Source organism: Pezoporus wallicus, unplaced genomic scaffold, assembly GCF_028554395.1.
Source record: "Pezoporus wallicus isolate ANWC-B61680 ecotype Strahan unplaced genomic scaffold, APGP_CSIRO_Pwel_v1 contig_8692, whole genome shotgun sequence".
Taxonomy (NCBI): domain Eukaryota; kingdom Metazoa; phylum Chordata; class Aves; order Psittaciformes; family Psittacidae; genus Pezoporus; species Pezoporus wallicus.
The window spans coordinates 450,661-470,877 of NW_026642640.1; the positions used below are offsets into that span (position 1 = coordinate 450,661).

The 20,217-nt window shown below is 39.6% G+C and overlaps 1 protein-coding gene across 2 annotated transcripts in view; it reads right to left on the bottom strand.

The window, feature by feature from the left end:
• Positions 1-20,217, bottom strand: part of RAI14 (retinoic acid induced 14) — an 87,387-nt gene that overhangs the window by 27,894 nt on the left and 39,276 nt on the right. For both annotated transcript variants that reach the window (XM_057431128.1, XM_057431126.1), the window contains exon 3: positions 7,904-8,034. In XM_057431128.1, coding sequence (XP_057287111.1) covers positions 7,904-8,034 — 131 coding nt within the window. The remainder of the gene's footprint in view (positions 1-7,903; positions 8,035-20,217) is intronic.

Below are 20,217 nucleotides of genomic sequence, written 5' to 3' on the forward strand. Positions count from 1 at the left end.
AGCAGAAAATGCAGAGCAACATATAAACCCAATAAATAAGCAGCCACCAGCATATTCTACTGCCTAATACCTCATTCTGAAGCTAACAAAAAAAGAAATAAATCAAACATTTTCACACTGCTCTGCCTTGGCTGTCTGCTCCCTTTCCCTTTCTAGATTAGAGTACATTTGTAATCCAGTAGCAGCCAGTTTGTGCAATTAAAATATACACACACAGCTCATTTGGTTGCCTAAGTCTTTGAAAAACATGTAAAACAACTGCAGCCCATTATGTAGATATAAATCTAACTGCAGCCTTAAGCCCTGTCCCCTCCAGCCTTAAAGAGCCTGGTTCTGGCCTGACACGAGAGGCACACTTCCCTGTGCAACCCTGCCAGCCACAGCGCTCCTCACGCAGAAGTAGGGCACTGGGCTCTGCCTCCACATCAGCCAAGTTGCAGCTGTTTCAAGCCAGGCGTACAAAGGCTTCCAACCATCTAGGCTATGCTCTGATCCAAGCAACTGACAAACTTGAAACCTGGCCAGGTCTGGTAAAATCTGGGTATTTGGCAGTCCTGCGAATGGAGCTGCTTTACAGGGAATTCCAGAGGCTGCCTGATGCTGTGTTACAGGATTGGCTGATCCTACTCAAAGCAGGAGTGAACAGGCGGCTCACAGGCTATCCAAACACATGTACAGGGGCCCTTTGAAAGATTACTTATTTTCTTCTGAGATAGCAGCATACTAATTGATAATGAAATGCAATAGTTCATTAAGAATGGCCATCCTATCAGCCTGTATGAAAAGAAAGATACAAGCTGGCTCCGAAAAGAAATTACAGACTGATTGTTTCCCCTTTAAACTAGCCATCATCCACAGGAAGTCCTGTGCGTATCAGATTCAAAACCCATTGGGATGTTTATCAGTGCTCAAAGAACTTCATATGAAATAGGGAATTTGTTCTTCAAATAAGTGGCATTTGTTTGGTTTACAATAAAGGAAATCACCAATGAAAACAAGTAAAAAGCATCAGTTTTTCAGAAGTGAAGTCCAGGATCTTCATAATTGAAATCAAAGAATATTAATTCGTCTCTTCAGAAGATGGATTGTTTATTTATTTCTCTTCTTTTAATAACATCAAGATATAAAAATAATAAATGTCTTCTAGAAAATTGCTTTAAAAGTGTGTGATAGAACCTGAATCCTGTTGATTTCAAGTCCTATCCAAAGCATAGCTAACACCTAAAAACTGGATAATGACATCTCCAAGTCATCAGAAGAGGTCTACACTGTTTTAATGAAGGGCCAGGAGAAAACCACTAACATGAATTCAAATGAAGTTGCTAAGCCACTGTCCACCATATCTCAAAAATCATGGCAGTCAGGTGAAGTTCCCGATGACTGGAAACAGGGAAATATAACCCCAATTTTCAAGAAGGTAAAAATGGATGACCCAGGGAACTACAGACCAGTCTGCCTCATCTCTCTGCCTGGCAAAATCTTGGAGCAGATTCTCCTCGAAGGCATGCTAAGGCACATGAAAAACAACAAAGCGGTTGCTGACAGCCAGCATGGCTTCACTAAGGGGAAATCCTGCCTGACCCATTTGGTGGCCTTCTATGATGGGGCTACAGAACTGATGGACAGGGGTAGAGCAGTTGATGTCATCTACCTGGACTTGTGCAGAGCGCTCGACACTGTCCCGCATGACATCCTTGTCTCTAAATTGGAGAGACATCAATTTGATGGATGGACCACTCAGTGGATAAAGAACTGGCTGGATGGCCGCACGCAGAGTTGCGCTCAATGGCTTGATGTTCAGATGGAGACCAGTAACAAGTGGTGTCCCTCAGGGATCGGTGCTGGGACTGCTCTTGTTCAACATCTTTGTCACTGACATGGACAGTGGGATTGAGCGCGCCCTCAGCAAGTTTGCCGATGACACCAAGCTGTGTGGTTCAGTTGATATGCTGGAGGGAAGGAATGCCATCCAGAGGGACCTTAACATGCTTGTGAGGTGGGCTGATGCCAACCTCATGAGGTTTAACCATGCCAAGTGCAAGGTCCTACACCTGGGTCGGAGCAATCCCTGGCACAGCTACAGGTTGGGCAGAGAAGAGATTCAGAGCAGCCCTGCGGAGAAGGACTTGGGGGTGTTGGTCGATGAGAAAATGAACATGAGCCGGCTTCAGTGTGTGCTCACAGCCCAGAAAGCCAACCGTATATCCTGGGCTGCATCAAAAGGAGCGTGACCAGCAGGTTGAAGGAGGTGATCCTGCCCCTCTACTCTGCTCTCATGAGACCTGACTTGGAGTACTGGTGTCCTCAACATAAAAAGGACATGGAACTGTTGGAACAAGTCCAGAGGAGGCCACGAGGATGATCAGGGGACTGGAGCACCTCCTGTATGAAGATAGGCTGAGAAAGTTGGGGCTTTTCAGCCTGGAGAAGAGAAGGCTGCTTGGAGACCTCATAGCAGCCTTCCAGTATCTGAAGGGGGCCTATGAGGATGCTGGGGAGGGACTCTTCATTAGGGACTGTAGTGATAGGACAAGGGGTAAAGGGTTAAAACTTAAAACAGGGAAAGTTTAGATCAGATATAAGGAAGAAGTTCTTTACTGTCAGGGTGGTGAGGCACTGGAATGAGTTGCCCAAGGAAGTTGTGAATGCTCCATCCCTAGCGCTGTTCAAGGCCGGGTTGGACAGAGCCTTGGATGACCTGGTTTAGTGTGAGGTGTCCCTGCCCATGGCATTGAGGTTGGAACTTGATGATCTTAAGGTCCTTTCCAACCCAAACCATTCTATGATTCTATGAATTCCACTCCATGGATCTCATTTAAAAGTCTGCATGATTGTCAATACACCAATGTTTGTACAAAATGTGGATTTTTTCATTTATCAACAAATTATAAAATCAAAGTTAAGTACTGCTGCTTCATTATAGATGTAAGAACATTTCCTCTCACTACACATTAACAATCAGCTCATACTGAAGGTAACAGAAAGTTAATTTGCCCAATTTAGTATTCTGACAGTGGACAGCTTTGCCCAACCATACCCAGATGTTTAATTAATGTTTCTAAGTGTTAGTCTAAAACAGAAATCAGATATTCAGGAAACTTAATATCAACATTTTAATTGAATTACATTCTTAACAGTGCTGCAAGGGAGAGTGAGAAAAATACGGAACAATCAGGATTTGAACCTGAAAAGAACTTCAGGTAAATTTTGTAGAAACAAAAGCATTTACACCCAAATCTCCACAGAAATAGACTTTACAAGAAATTCTGGAATAAGAACCAGATTTCAGCCATCTGTTGGTTAGAGATAAAAACACAGGTGGAGATCACTGTGGTATTCTTTATTTTGTCCATGCTCTGAAACCTCAACATTTTTGTGACCATCTGGACCACCATAAATTAAATATTCTGATAAAAGTAAATTATAAAATATTTTGTCATATCAGGTCACTGGAACACCAGTGAACTCCACTCCTGAAGAGGTGACAATCCTCAGGCTCTAGACCGTTCTTGCAGCTCCCATGCTACTCCAATTTTCAAAAGACTAGTAGAAAATCTAATATGCTTTTCTAGTGTTAAGGCAATTTTAAGAGATGACACAAGGTCTGTACAAAAGAAATATTTCTAGAGCATGGTGTTACACAGACAACCCTCAACACACAGACAAGAAAATAATCGTAGAATCACAGAATGGTTTGGGTTGGAAGGGACCTTAAAGATCATCTAGTTCCAAGCCCCCTGCTTCCGAGAGGATTTATAGCAATCTCCAGCTAAGAAAGGGAAGATAATACAACTATTCTTCCACTTCATAGACTCATCTGACTTATCCATTTTGAAAATCAGCTGTCTAAATCATTTTCTGTGGTTTTCTTCCTCAACTAAAACAGTGTAATGACTGCAGTACATCTGTATTCTTCCAATAGCTTCCTTTAAGATAAATATTATTACACATAAGAAAGGATCTCTCAAAGGTAATTAAAATCTGATTTACCTTTTGAACAGTGATGCACTTCATGCCACTCACCCCCCCTCCTTATATAATAAGATCCAAAAGACAAAAGAAAAATGAATGCTATGCACATGATAAATATGAAGGATTGGAATTTTCAGTTCAGCCTCCAAGGCATGAACATTCTGATTCAAATGAAAATATATAATTTCTACTAACTGCTATTGACAACAGGGAAAGAGTTCTTAAAGAGTGAATTTGTGGAGATTTCTAAAGCTTTTTTGTACCATTGTCAGGCTCATTTTATGAAACAACAGCTGATTCAACTGTAGTTAAAAAAACCTGAAAGACTCCTATTTTTTTTTTTTTCATTTAATAGCCATAAGCACTTAATTCTAGTTCAGTACCTTGCAGAAACGTGCCAACACGGCAGTTATGGACTGGCACACAGACAAAATAGGACAAGGAAGTACTGCCATTTATACATTGTGAATCCTTTCCAAAATTCTGCCCCTTCCCCCCTTCCCCACAATAATAGCAGCAGCTTCTTTAAATAACAGCACATTTGATCACTTGCTCTTATGGGAAGTGCAGTACATGAATTAATACTATGCCGTCTCGAAAAGGCTGTCTTTGAAAACACCTTTTTGTTAGTTTAAGTGGGATTTAAATGATCAAATTGCAAACTGGAAAGTACTGTTTTGTTGTTTAAGGAAGCTGGACAAAAAAAAAAAAACCTATCTGGCAGAATAAGACTACAATGGCAGAGTCAGATTTCCGGATAGGTTCTTTTAAAGTGTGCTTGGCAATAGTCTGTGCTGTGTAAGTGGGAGCAACAACGGGCCTGTCAACTTATGACGAAGGTGGATTTGCTTCATGGCCTTAAAATTGATTTATTGTTTATAGAAAGGACTGAGTCAGAGGCAGAGTAGTGGTATAGAAAGTCAGAAAAGTTTCAAAAAACACAATTATTCTGACCATGTATTTTTAAATACCTTTTTTTTAAGAAGTACTGCTGGAAACTTAAACTGCCTTATGCAAATCTGTAAATATTACCTCTAAGAAATTTACTGGTAAATTTTAATTAAGATGCTCACTAATTTAAGCATCTTTATTTCATTGTTTGTGGGCAAGCCACAAAGAAAATGCTGTATAGGACAAAGGCAAAAGAGGACATAGGTGAAATTTAGGTAGTTATGTCCAAAACCAAGCCAGATCTGGAGCACACTGTATGGACTTAGTGGAATGATGCATACAGTACTTAGCAAGACAAACAAAATCATGGATTCTGGTCTCTGTTCCTCGCAGTTCAAGCATTTTGTATTAAGAAGCCATTTAATTATAACACAGTAGTGTTAAAGAAGTATCCTTTAAACATGAAAAATCAGAGTCCTCTCCACCTTCTGTTTAAAATAATGTGACATATTACTATACTTCAGATAAATATCTGGGCAGTATCAAGAATTTTGTTTGTAGGATCAGTTACAAAACGAATAAGCAGGATCTTAAAAGAAACCTTAAGGCAACAGACAACGACAGACCTAACAAACCTGCACTGCAACATGTAATTGTTTCTCCTTTTTTTGCTTTCAAGCACATTCCAAAGTCTCTAATCTCATTATGCATGTTGTTATACAATTGGATCCATCATGATGTGCTGGTTAGTCACCTTCAGTCTAATTGTGTAAACAAAGGCATCAATATGTACTCACAGGGATCAATAGACCACTCCTCCAAAGAGCTCCCTTCCCACATGGCACTGCAGAACACTGTCTAAACTGTAAACAGTGAAATCTGAGCATGACGGTTGCCAGTTGTCCCAGAAAAACCTCTCCAGATTGCCATTTCCCAGCATGAGAGTCTCCCATGCTCCAGATGAGGCATCTGACAAACTAGCACCATGCTTCCGCATGACACTAACAAACCTCAGTGCTGCGTTGCAGCAGGGTCCATACCACGAAGCAGAGATACAGGTATGTTAGGTAACCATAATTGTGTAGGAACTAAGCCCTGGCATCATTCATCACTACACATCTTTCATCACTGTGCAGGAATGAAGCTCTGGCATTGCACTGCACTCTGCAGAGGAGAAAGAAGCCTACCTCTAAAGAAATGATGGCTCTAATTCATTTTGTACACACTAAAAAAAGACTCTGAAGCGGGAAAAATGCAAACAGGACACTGCCCGTTATTAATAAGCCATACTGGATAACATTTCGGGGTCATGATGCTCTTTGGCAGCTCTGCCTCTCTAGATCCCTGTCATTGTTTCTACACCTGTCAGCCTTTATCTTTCAAAACAGAGACAGAAATAACCCGAGCAGTTCTGCTAAGTTTCTGAAAGCACTGGAAACAGAACGAGAGTTGACATGCTGTATGTCTGTATCACAGCAATAGTATTTTTCTTTGTTCTTCCCTTAAGAAGTCTTTTAAAACACTACAGAGAAATAACTAAAAAAAGTGACAATTAAATGAATATACAAAACAAGCAGAAGCAGAAATCTTCACAGCATTAATTCATATTTGTTCCAAGCAATTATCATTATTAGTAACAGCATCATTAATATATGATGATCAACTTCTTTGTACTTGCAATTAAAAAGAAAAAGGGTGAGTATGCAGTACATTTCTGTGAAGCTGAAAATCACTGCACCAGATCCCTACAGTTACAATCCTGTTTCTTAAGAGCTAAGGCTTGTATCTACTCACTGATGATTTCAGTCTTAGTTGGTTCCCTAGAAAAATTCACAGTATCAGATTATTTGGGAATTGTGAAAACTAGGTGTTACACTAGATATAGTGCAGCTTAAGAATCTAACTCTGAAGTTATGTTGACTGTAAAAACATGCGATGCTAAACAACTGTAATTCAGAAGATTTAATGGAAGTCATGCTTTGATTATTTTCAAAAGGAAAACATGAGTATGAAACTTTTTAAAATAAACACATTAAGCGTGGAAAAAGCCCACTTGAAATAATTAGAAGTCTTGGACTTCTGTGGTAAGAAAGTGCAGGTCATTTTGAGTCACGGCCATCATTTAGTTTCCTCAGATGCAGAGGAGAAACACAGAAGCTGTAGGAAACTAAGACCAAGCAAGAAGCAGAGCATGAGTCAATAAATGTAACCCAGAGGTAATTTGTTAGAACTTATAATTTGGTATAAACTGCCTTGTGCTGCCTCTCCCAAGACTAAAAAATGTCTTCCTTTCTTCCCACCTATCCAGCATTTTATGAAAGCTTTGGTTCTGTCATGGGATGCCTATTTCTCATTTATCCATTTAATCATCTTTTTATGCCATAAGAATGGAAGTTTAAGGATAGCAATCCCTTGGCTGTAATTTTTTTCCTGGAATCTTTCATCTTCCACAATTCAGAATGTTCACAGGAGAACAAAAAGTAGAAGACGAAAACAGAATATATGAAATATATTGAGACTGAAAAGGAATCTCGTTCATACAAGACTTTCATTGCCAAACTATAATCAGAACAAGGAAGAGTTGCACGAATCATTAGCATCCACAAGATTTTAAAACTCAGTCACCATTCATTTCAAAATAACCCCTTAGAAAGAAGATTTATTTTAATTTCTATCTCATTAAACCAATGTTCATGGGAAAAAATAGCCCCAAAGATCAATGTCTTTTGGAGTGTGCAGCCTGCAGGGTGCCATAACAATACCAAGTTCCAAAATATCCTGTCCTAAAATGGCTCCAATCTAACCAGAAATTCATGTTCAAGTTACCTCAACAGGTTTGTGATTCTGAAACGGCATTTTAAATGTAGAATTATAGACTATCAGAAAGAGCTTTCCAGAACATACTGTGCTTCAGATGAAAAAGAAAACTTCATTTTCAGGATGGTCACTGGTTCTTAATTCATGGAGATGCCATGCACATACAAAGCTGTTTTTCCCCCCTGCCTTGTGCTTATATATCACGTGTTCAAGTTGGACTTACGCGGTTTTGCCCTCACTGTCTTGTTTGGTGGCACTGGCTCCCTTTTTGCCCAGCAACGAAGCCACTTTCTCAGGATCGCCATTCTCCACTGCCTGCAGCAGCCGATCATCATTCTTATTCCACTCATTGGTCTGGAGTAAAAGAAAAAGAGGGGAGAAATACTGTTAGTGCCAGCACTGTGTCCAGGCTCTCCAGAATGATCCAGCACACTTTCATCACAACAGAAAGCTGAAGCAAAATCCCAACTCAAAGAAATGGCACAGAGAAAGCTGCACAGAAGTAATTTGCAACCTGTGCAGCACAGGGTCCCAAGGACTTAATGGTTCAAGCCAGGGCCTATGTGACCACTGAAGATGATATCTAACATGGAAACTCTGTAGAAGAGTAGTGCAGGAAACAAAAAAAATTCATTTGTTCTTACTGTACTTTAAAATGTTCTTTGTTTGTCTTGTCCTGGTTTCTATTTTGGAGCTACACTGGCCCCACCAGATCTTCATCACATACATCATGTTGATGAGGTGCCCCAGTTGATTCACACCCCACCCTAGCAACACAAGGCCAGCCAAAACTTTGAATATTTAAGGCTTTTCCCAGCTCACACTCTGTAGAGAGTAAGAGATTAAGTAACTGCCCTTTGCAGACTGTAACTAGCTTTACTGAGCTTCTATCCCCCACTTTTGTCTTAAAAACAAAAACAAACAAATCAGCTACTCAGATAGATGGCACATTTCTAGTGCTGCTGAAAGAAAAGATGACCACCCTACATTTAGCTCTTTCCAATCTTAATCCACTAAGTGTTTTTGATCCTTCTCATCAGCTGAATCAGGGAAAGAACATTTCTTCCTAAAGTAAGGATTCCTCCTGTGAACTTTAGGACATGGCCTGTTTCCTCCACCAGACCTCCAAGCTGGATCTAGCAAGACACTAAGAAAACAGAGGACACTTAACTATCTGTATCCCACGTGGTCACAGCAAAACAAGCTCTGGAAAAGGAATCAAAGTTGCACCCATGCCTCCTAGTCTGGACCCAGTCTTCAGGAAGACAGCAATCTGGTGCAATAAATAACTGCATTTAGATTTAGTGTTATCACACTGCTACAGGCAGGAGAGGTATCTTTAACAGACTATGGCTTTCTCTGACATCAGTCAGCTCATCTTCAGTATGACTAACCATTCATTAGCCTTCAATTTCTACAGAACTTTCAGAATGACTAAACTCAATACACTCCTTGAGAAATACTGAACTTAAAATCCCACTTTCTCCTGATGCTCTACACAGACTTTTGCCTCCAGCTGAACAAAAGATTTGATGTTTCTCTGTCTGAACTTGTGAGAAGTGTACAAGGTGCACACTGATGGGAACTAACTCCACAAGCTGTGCACACCCAGAAAATCAAAACAGGAGGAAAGCATTCTACATTAATTACATCAGCAAAAAAATTGTTTCCTCTAGCAGTATTTAGACTCCATGACAATGAGTGGCCAACCAAGCAGCAAGCTCCACCTAAAATGAAAGACATATATTCCTCATCTGGGGAGTTTCATGCTTTAAAAGCAGCCTATTATGGAAAGCAGATGTTACAAAAAAAGTATTTTACTTGCAAATAAAATCTTTCAAAGCTAACACTGTTTGTCTGACAGCTTATTATGCTTTCAGTTTTTGAGTTTGTCCTGTTTCTGTGGGTTTTATTATTCAGTCATGTAAGATACGGGGTATTTGATGAATCACCCTTACCCACAGATCACCAAGATGACTGTAAAGCATTCGTAGCATAGCATTGGTAGCATCTAACTCCTGCACTTACTTTCTTGTTTCTTTTGCATTTTAATCTTGGAAAAGAAAGGAGGACATGGCAGGTAATGTTAATCTACACATACACATTTATCCTCCGCCTCCCCCCCCCGTCTAACCCAATACTAACCCATACTTTGAAAGAGAAACATAACAGCCAATTTAAGATTTTCTCATGACCTGAAACCAGTTTACTTCTGAAATATGAAACAGAATAAGCTATGGGAAAATACTGAGATTAAGGCCTGCTGAAAATCTTTGGTGGAACAGCTTTCAGGAGAACATTCAGTGTTTTAGTGCAAAAATGGCCATTTAGTACAAAAATGCTTCTTCAAGAAGCAGTTTATTAAACTGAAATCTTAACATAATCCAATATGCAGTGTTCTAGTCTTAAGAAAGCTAGCACAGTAATGCCAACTCCCAAATTCAAGAAAGAGCCAAGATCAAAAGTCAGTGAGAAGCTGCTGTGATAACTATATCCTTGTCTATAATTACACTGTCATTAACATCCCAGACCCAAGAGATTCCCTAATTACTACTCAGTATGTGGAAGCTGCCCCTAGGAAATATAAAGATATTGGATGGGGTGTTCTGAAAGTGACTGTATTGGAGGATGATGCCATCTTTATGTAAATAGTAAAAGATTTACGACACGTGGTATTAGCCTCTTACACGAACAGAGAGTTTAATTCATCTTTACTGTAGTTGTAATTTTCAACCATACGCTTTTTGGTAACAAAAAATACTCACACACAAACACAATTAAAGAGATTTGATGATGCCTTATTTAAAAAATTTCTTCCTACTTATCTCTACAGCCAAACAGATTTCCTCATATTTAAGAATTATACAGAACTGAATGTGGACAAACCATTAAGTGACAGAGTCTCGCCCAGGGACCCTGAAAACACTCAGTTCTATCAAATTCATCTCAGTGTCAAGGAAAGGCTGCTAGTGTACCTTTCCTTATTTTTCACATAAAGCTGTTAATTCTTTTTCCTGCTTAGAGAAAAGTGGTAGAAGCTGAAGGCTAGGATAGGATTTGGTAGTTATTTTTGACCACTGTTTTCAGTTTTATGTCTAATTAGTGTCTCTTCTAAGCGCTGTGACTCAGAGTTGTTTAAGGAATGCATAATTTTAGAGACTGGCACATACTTAATATGCTTCCAATAGCATGCTTTCAAAGGCCCTTTCCAACCCTAACCATTCTATGATTCTATATTATAACATCTTTAACACTTGTTAAATTGTACCAGCAATTTTGGTTTGCTACTGGAAAACAAAAGGATATAAGCAGTTTCTCTTCATCATTGTGCAGCAGAGTAATGCTCATTTATAAACTAAAATGGCTGTGGTCTACATAAGATGCTTAAAAGCCATTATGCTGTACTGCCCATATAAAAGTTATGCATTTCTTCATTAAAGCAATAAAGATTCCATTCCAGGGCATTAATGAACATCTCACTACTGTAGATGAAATGTCAATTTCATATTCAAGCTTTCTCAAAATTATACACATTTAGCTATAATGCAAGTTATAGAAATTTATTTACAGACCTAATTTTATTTTCAAAATTAAATTAGGGATAAATCACACTGAATAACTAACTATTCAAGCTTAAATAGTTGCTCAAGTATTCCCTTGATAGGACTGAACTGATTTTTTTCTTCCCCACTGTGTTCAAAACAGCAGCTTTGTAAAGTGCATTCCAGAAGTTAAAGATACAGCTAATAAAATAAATGGCATGCAATGGACTCTCAGAAACATCCATTCCAATAGTGAATTGTAGCCCTATCACCCACCCTCTTCAGGAAAAAAAAGGAAAGAAAGTACATATGATACCGAGAAAGACCTGGTACCCAGGACCTGGCAAGCAAGTAGGAGGTATTTAAGTCAATAGGGCTCTCACAGTGCCTCATGTAATTAAAAACTGCACAGCTACTGCTGCCCAGAGCGGAACTCTGAATAGGGGCAGTGATGGTTGCATTATATACAATTTCTGAACTTCTGGTTAGGGTATTCCCAGCTATGGTTAATAGTGTTCAGTGTAAAAGCCATCCTGAACTGCCGTTTGTCATGCAGCACCAGTATTTTTTCTTCCTGGAAAACATGCACAAGAAATGCTCCCTTCTGCAAGAACTGAGGTGGCCAGCATAACTGGAGACCATAACTTCATAAACCCACTGCATCAAGCTTCCTCCACTGCAACCTCATAAACTGTCCCATTCCACTTATCCAGGCTGCACAAACACTTGTGTAAGGCTCCTTTTTCAACTGTCCCTGTGTCACATCCTAGGCTCCTCGGCACAAGATCTTCCCTTGCTCCCTCTATCACTAGGCTCCCTCAGCACTCTCCCTTTGCTTTTATCTACACCCACTGACTTTCACTTTTCATCCACTTAACACTGCACCATCCACCAAATAGCCTATGGCAAGTTTCAGTCCTGTTACTACCACTCTTTCAGGTAGTATAAATGAATGTTTCCTTTCATGTCAGAGATGCCTAGACATGTAACATGCTGAGCAAACCCACACAGGGCACACCGAACTGAAGGTTAATACAGTTAGCAGTAGGGTCTTCAAAAACATCTCTAGTATAATACCAGAGCAACAAAGCAGACTCAAGCAGCTAAGAAGATACTTTTCATCACAATAACGCTAAGGGGTTGGGGTTTTTTGGTTTTTACTTGTTTTGTGTTAAGAGCGTTGCAAATTTTGCAAGATAACTAAATGAGTAGCCCAGCATGACAGATGGTGCTATACAAGTAACATGCAAATAAAAAACCCCCATCAGCTCAGTGTAAAGGTATACATGCACATAATGAATTTGGAAGAATCTGACCCTGGAAAAGACTGCTAATGTGAGGTATCTTTATCCCCACCCACCCACCCCACTCTCCCCCCTGCTTCTGTAGGCCACAAGCCAAACAGTTATCAACAATTCCTTCAAACAATTAACATTCCACAATAACAATGGTTTGTGAACACATGCAAAACTCAGCTCAAGAGACATGTTTCAGCTTCATATGGGAAAACCAGTGCTTCACTCAGTACCTCTTGAGGCTGGGGGTGGGGTGTGGATTTGCTTTTTTATGGTGTTGGGTTTTTTAGTTAGCATTTGCATACTGCTGAATTTAGGTAGCAACAATGGGCATTACATACGAAGAAGCAAATTAAAGCTTCTTAAAGATCAAGAAGTGCAAGGTTTTGGATAAAACAAGGAATTTTCAGTCATGCTCAAGAACAGTGAATCTTTCCCTATTAATAGTAGTATAATTATGCAATCCATCATCCCTAATAAACACTAACTGCAACAATTACCTGCCATGCTGAAGCAAGGAATCACAAGTACAACACAGTGATAGCTGAAAGGATGGTAAGACAAAATACAAACATCAGGTGGCTTAGCAGAGATGGGTTTACATTTCTCACTGAAATATAACATCCCTCTCAAGTATGCTCTTTAGTCTTAAATTTTCACTTTTCAAATAGGAAATCATGCTGTATGACCTCAGTCAGACACATCTCTCTGCTAACAGTTAAGTGTTTTCCATATTTAAGCATTTAGGAACCTGAAAAAAAAGTTGGCAGGAAAGAGCTAGCCATGCTTAAGATGGAAAGCCACTCCTGCACAACACACTGGAGTGAAGGTTAATGGAGTGAGTAAGGCAGAGGGCAGCGGAGAACTGATGGGCTTGAGTTAACATCATCAGTTTATGATTAGTGATTAAAAAGGGCACGATACTCAAGCCCAATGCAGAGTGCTCACACCACCTTCAGTGATCACTGTCAAGATAGGCTGAACTCTCAAAACTGCAGCTCCATCCACCACAGACACACACTTCAGCAGCAGTTACCAACAGTAGTTGCACTGATAGTTGTCAGCTATCTGTCTCCTCTAAACTTCCTCTATCTATGCGCAGGTTATTTCCTCTGCAAACCCAGAGATAATTCTGTGGTTGCAAGACACTAATAGAGTAGTTACCCTATTCTTGGGGATGAAACTTTCCAGTAAAAGTCCTCCATTATTGGGATCACAATGTGTGTGTTGAGGAACTGACAGGTTGTTTTGAGTCCAAAGAGAAACCTTCATATCAAAGCCTACTTTTTTTAATAATTAATGCTTGCACTACCCATTTTACATATTGCTTTCTCTATCACAAAGTGAAAATTTTCCTTTCTAGAACAGAAGCTCAATAATTAAAAAATATATATAAAAGGTACCCATTCTTTTTCCAACACCATCACATCAGGATATTAAGCCTCAGCTGCCTTTGAGATTATCGGTAAATGTCATGCAAGAAATAACAACATATTAGGAGAGCTGGTAGCTCTACTTAGCACTTGTACACAATGCTTTCCATGTGCAAAGACTTGAGCAAACATTAACTGGACAACAACTTTGTTTCTTTATCTTTGGCATGCAGCCTACAGGAGATGATTTAAGTGACCTTGCATTGTTGCAAACCTACTGGAGACAGAGTTATCTGCCCTGAAATCAGAACTGCAGGGAAGCTGAGTAGCAAATTCCTAGTAATTTCAAACTCAGCAACTCGCTGTCTGAAAAGGAAAGGAATACTTAAAGCCTGGCGTCATGAACAATCACATGGCAAAGCCACTGAACACCACTGCATCACAAGGTCAACCACGAAAGTCCACATGTGCTGGACTTCCCAAGAGAGTCTTAAAAACAAGAACAATCCCATTGTAGATAATGCATGGACTAGACAAACATCCCTCAAAGTGAAAACAAAAGATGATGGCTTTTCTCAAAAGAATGGCTCCTCTGAATAAGTTATAACCTAGGGTCAGCGGTATGTGGGTAAGTAGGCTACACCTTTCCCTGACCTCCATCCCCCATTTGGACATTGTATTTGCCAGTAGCAAGCCTCTCTGGTTGGAGTAGAAATCTCCCTTGCAGAGAGAGCAGGATGTTGAGCTTATCAGCAACATCTTATCCAAACCTGTGGCAGTAGCTCCCAAGACATTCAGAGGTCAGCAGATGCCAGAAGCTGCTGTCCCCCAGGTCTCTCTCAACTGGTGTAGCTCCAGCTTTCCTGTACCTTTCAAAGTCTGCCCATGGTGCAAACATAGCATCAGTGGCATTGTAAGCTGATCTCTCTTGTACTGCACTCCACTGGGCAGCACTCTGAAGGCCATGCCAAAAGATGCTATGTTCATTAACTTCACCACAAGTGAGGTCTTGACCTCTAATTAAGTTGTCAAAAACAAAGCGTGACAATGGTTTTCAAAGTAATTCGTAGTGATATCATCTACAAGTTGCTAATTGCCTACAACAGAAATAGTCTTTTCCAGCTTCACTTGACCATCCATGTTCGCTGTTTTAGGTGATCGACAGCTAATAATATTAATTTTATTTACATAAGAAGACAAAACATTTGCAACTTACAGAGCTTACATACACATTTCTATAAAGGTTGAAACAGCAGCAGTAATGCAAGTAATTTACATTACAACCACAAGTGTTAATGCATTGTCCTTCTCTGCTTCTTGGGCTCCTGTGCACAGCTGGGCTAACTGTCCACACAAAACACACAGCGTTTGTTTGACGCTGGCGACTGTATTTCTGTCAGACCATGAATTCCATTTGAACCGGAGGTTAAAAGCACCATGGGGAAGGCAGGAAGAGTTGGAGTGAATGAACAAGGACTGCAAACAAAAGACTAACGGTAGATTGTCAGTAAACCTTGATAATTATCCATTCATTGGGTAGCCTCTGTAGATAAAGAAGTGATTATTATCCAAGCAAGCCGTTTCTTCATGCTGAACCCCAGAATAATGCAACTGAACAGCAAGTCACTCAGCAGGGCGCTTCGGTCAGCCAGTGAGGCTGCTTGGAAACTTTCCTGGCAAAAGGGGACCACAAGCTGTGAAATGAAAGGGTCTTTCACCAGCAAAGAAGGGGAAAGATGACCTGACTGAAATGGTCATCGGAGACTGCAGGTTTGAGGGGATGGGGAGAAGAGATGTAGGAAAAAGTTAGTACAGTTTTTGCTTAAATAATGACTGGAATATGCAGCTTGTGAGCTGTGCTCAAACGCTTGAGAAATTAAAAGAATGGGAAGAAATGCAAGTTTGCTGTTTTGCTGATAGTTTCTTGTTTGTTTTGGTTTTGTTTGGTTTTTGGTTTTGTTTTGCTTTTTTTTTTCCCCTTGGATTGTTGTTGTTTTGTTTATTTTACAAACCTGTGTTTGGTTTCACAATTTCACTGACTTTAAAGGCACAGTAGTCACAGCCCAGTACACAGAATCTGCATAGTTAATAAAGCATACATAAGCAGGCTCTTTGTATCTCAGCTGTAAGATTTATTTCTGTAAGAGACTCTGAGTCCAGAAGTCTCCAAGGAAGCACATGACACAGTCCACCCAGACCAAGGAATACAGTTAACCCACATCTAGTGAGCTCAGAGGCATGTGGTAGAGTTCTGTGTGGGCTGAGATGCACACAGCTCATATATGCTGCTCATTTCACATGCTAGTAAAGGCCACAATGTATTTTTCTTCCAGCTACTACTTTTAAGACTTTTAAAAAGATAAAATAATCAATCTTTGCATTTGAGAAACAGTGAGATTTCATGTTAACATCATATCTATGTACATTAAGATTTATAATTTCTTTAAGCAGTTACTGATGTTTTCATGTAACCAGTTTCATTCCAATGGAGACAAAGGAAGTGATGAGCAAAAAGCTCACAACATTCAAGGCATTAGGATAAAATAAGAAAACATAGATCTAAATCATTAGTAACATACCCCGCAGAGCACTGACAGTAGGTCCAGCTACTGCCCATTTGTTATCACCTTACACATCACCAATACAGCAACTGGAGATTAATCTCTACTTTGAGATAGCGAAGGGTATAACAGTAACACCACCACATGCAATTCATCATTCTCAGTAAGACAGAAGAAAGTAAAGTGAAGAATTAACTGTGTGTATTTGTATAAATGAAGCAATGTTTATCTTAACACAAGTTAAAAACACAAGGGACTTTTTAAAAATAAAAGATCTATATCAATCTTCTCTGAAGTGACCATCTCTCATTGTTCTGCCTTTTCACATAGTTCTTAAGATCTGAGCTAGAACTAACTCAGATGACTGTTCTACCCATCTTGAAATTACTCAGTAAACGTTACTAAAACTAAAATACATCTTACGGAACTACTCTTTATTGCTGGACACATGGCAGCTTTTTCTTTCAGAAAACTCCATGGGGTGTCAAAACATAGACTTAAAAAACCCCACACATTTCTCAAGAATCCTCAGGTTTTCTTTATACTTACTAAAAATATGTAAACAAGAAATTTACAATCAGCATGAGATGCATGGAAAAGACCGTTTTCTAATAAAGTTTAAGACCAAAAAACTACCGAAACATCAGATTTTAGGTATGTATCAAGGTCAAATAGCAACTCACATAAGGTCTTTCAAATTTTCAGGATTTCTGCTGCAAAACTGCTTCACAGTCAGTTGAGAAAAAGTGAAATTATGAGATTTAAAGTGAAATTGGCTGGACAATCTAGTATCACCTCTTATCTGCTAAATGTGTTTCAGAGGTAAGCAGGCTGTAAGATACAGGGACAACACCAACTATGCAAACAGTTTGTTTATTCAGCTATTGTGTTGACTATCTTGCATTCCTCACTACTGTGTTAGATACAATGTTCTGCGAAGATCAGAGCGTGACCAATAACCAAGGCATACATACATCAGAACTTTCTGGTTTGAGACAGTAACAGAACTGCCTGCTTGCTTTCAACATTGTTTTTAAATTCAGTACCACTTATTTCTTGTATGAGTATCTAATCTGACTACATCTACATGAAGTTTTGGTAACACCATCCAGTTTCGGCTGACCAGTAAATTTAGTCAGAGAACATAGATACTTGCTGGATCTTCTTGCTTTCAGATAGCCAAATGTACAATCATTGGGCTGGAACCCACTCAACTGCAACATCGCCTCACTTGCGAGGACTGGCACTTCAGTCCTATGGCTCCATCTTTCCCCCTGTCTACTGCTAAACCTCTCCAAATGCTGCTTATCTTGCCACTTCTGCATAGTAAACTGGCTTTCACTGAATTTAGAGCTGCTGCCCATTATTCTGCAAAGGGGAATAGAGTTATCAAGCAAATTAGGAAGTCTGCAAACAAGAAAAAAAGAATTCAACACCAAGCAGGATTGCACAATATCCAAAATTACATTAACTGATCATTATTACTACACTGTAAGATGTATTCATAAGGTACAAGCCATCAAGTCACTTTATTTTTATATTACAAATATCTACATGATAGCACAGTTCGCAATTAAAGTGGTTCCCCTTTTTTTTCTCTACCAGAAAGACTGAAGTATTTACTTGACAAACCTCCATCATCTTAATATTCTCCACAAGCACCAGAAAGTATCTTAGATGGCTGTTTTTAGAACCACTTTACATTCTTTTTTTGTATCTACTAGAATGTCATTGTAGGAAGCAATACAAATTCAGAATTCACAACAAAACATGTATCAATCTCTAAACTATTCAGAGTAGAAAAACAGTCTATTTATAGCTGAATTTGTCATTCTTGTAAAGGACATATCCACTGTTACAAGGTTATAGCCTTCTATTCTGAAACCCATAACAACGCCAAACAAAACACAGTGCATACATAGAGAGAAATCCCTGTTCCAAGAAATTATTTTGTTTGGAGTCTTCAAGGGCTCAACTCAATCTCCAAAAGTACTTCATGACTACAAAAGAAGGCAAAAAAGTTTCACTGTCTGATCTTCATGAGGCCACTGATAGACGTTTGTGTTTGGACTGACCTCTAGATCTAATATTTGTCAACCTCCAAAATCAAATATTAAAGCAGGAAACTAAGCTTAGCTGCTTTTACTTCCACAGGTGCAATAAGGGATAATCCAAGAGTCACAGGAAAGTTATACCTAAGATAGATTCCCATTTGGATTTAAAAAATTGGGAAAGCAAGCAATTGTTTTGCATGAAAATAGAATCCACTTTAGCAGCCAGAGAAGAGCATGTGAGATTTCACACACCACATCTTCCCACACTGTTTATCCTCCACATCACATGCACCAAGAATCAGACAAGTTTTTTATGCATCACTCTGTGTGGAACATTCAACTGCACACACGTGGCAGGCCTTAAGTAAAAGGAGAGAAAGAGCAAGCAGGCAGTCACTCTGATTCCTTCCCTTGGGCCTCACTTGCAGAAGGAGCCCCATTTCTTTACAGTGATGCATAATAACATGCACAGCTCTTATGCACATTTTCTGTTGAACAGGCATGGATGGCCTCACCTTCCACCTGGCGAGAGCCAGAGCTGCCACACCAATCTCCAAGCAGTGGTGGAAACACAGTTTGGGCTGCCCCAAGCTACTGCTGGGGCTTAGCTCTTGCCTGTTCAAACAGTGATTAAGCTATCTGCTGCCTGGCAGAACCACTGCAGTCCAGTATTAATGGACCAGTCTACACAGAAATAAACCTCCCATTCTCTTCTGAATATTCTTATCCATGTGCGATTTACGAGAGCATTAAGCGCTATTCCTATAGTGCTCTTGCTAATTTGGATGCCCTGCACTTCACCAAACACGCGAGGATTATTCACACAATATGACAGAAGTCACACATGGACTTCTCTTTTTTTTTTTGTTTAATTAAAGATTCACTTGGCTCTTATTAATTACTTCTAGGCTGGATTATATTTGCATGCCACAGTCATTAAGTCTCCTCTTTGGAGATAAGTACTGCCAATGCTTTGTGTGTCATAGTTTTGATCCCCCTCTGTGAGGAATAATGTTGCTGTTACATCTAGAAACCCTACTTGGGTTGTTTAGTTTATATTCTGATTTCTTCACAAGATCCATGCACATTTTCTATAATATGTTCAGCAGCTCAACAACCTAGAGATTTTCACCTCCCAAATACAAAGCCACTGTGAATTAAAAATCTACAATGAAAAGATGCACAAAGCATAAAATCCTGAAGGACAGTACAGTGCCTGGTCTCTTTAGAGACAGAGCACATAATCCCATGTAAAATAAGTGGGCCTGCTGTGCTATCAGCCCATTTCCCACCATCAAATCATCCCTGTTACACCCATAACCTCTTTGTCAGGGTCTATGGAGTGGCTGTCATGAGAGAGAAGAGCCTAATAATAATAGAAATCTTACAAAATGCTTCCCTAAAGACACCCTACCCCTTTGATCCTTACAAGCAGAGCAACCTGACAAATATCCCTAGTCACATTCCCTATTACATATGTTTATATACATTTCAGAGATTGAGGTGGTACACTAAGGCTATACTGTATTCTTGGAGTGCACCTAATGCAATAACTATAAATAAACAACTGGTCAATTCAGATTGTTCCCAGAAGCAAATGGACAGTCAATTCTCATCCTTTTCAAAACACACTTTTCAATAATTTATGTGAAAGCATGGAGTGAGAGCAGGAGAACAGGGATTTCTAACAGGTTTTAAGTTCTTCTAGGAAG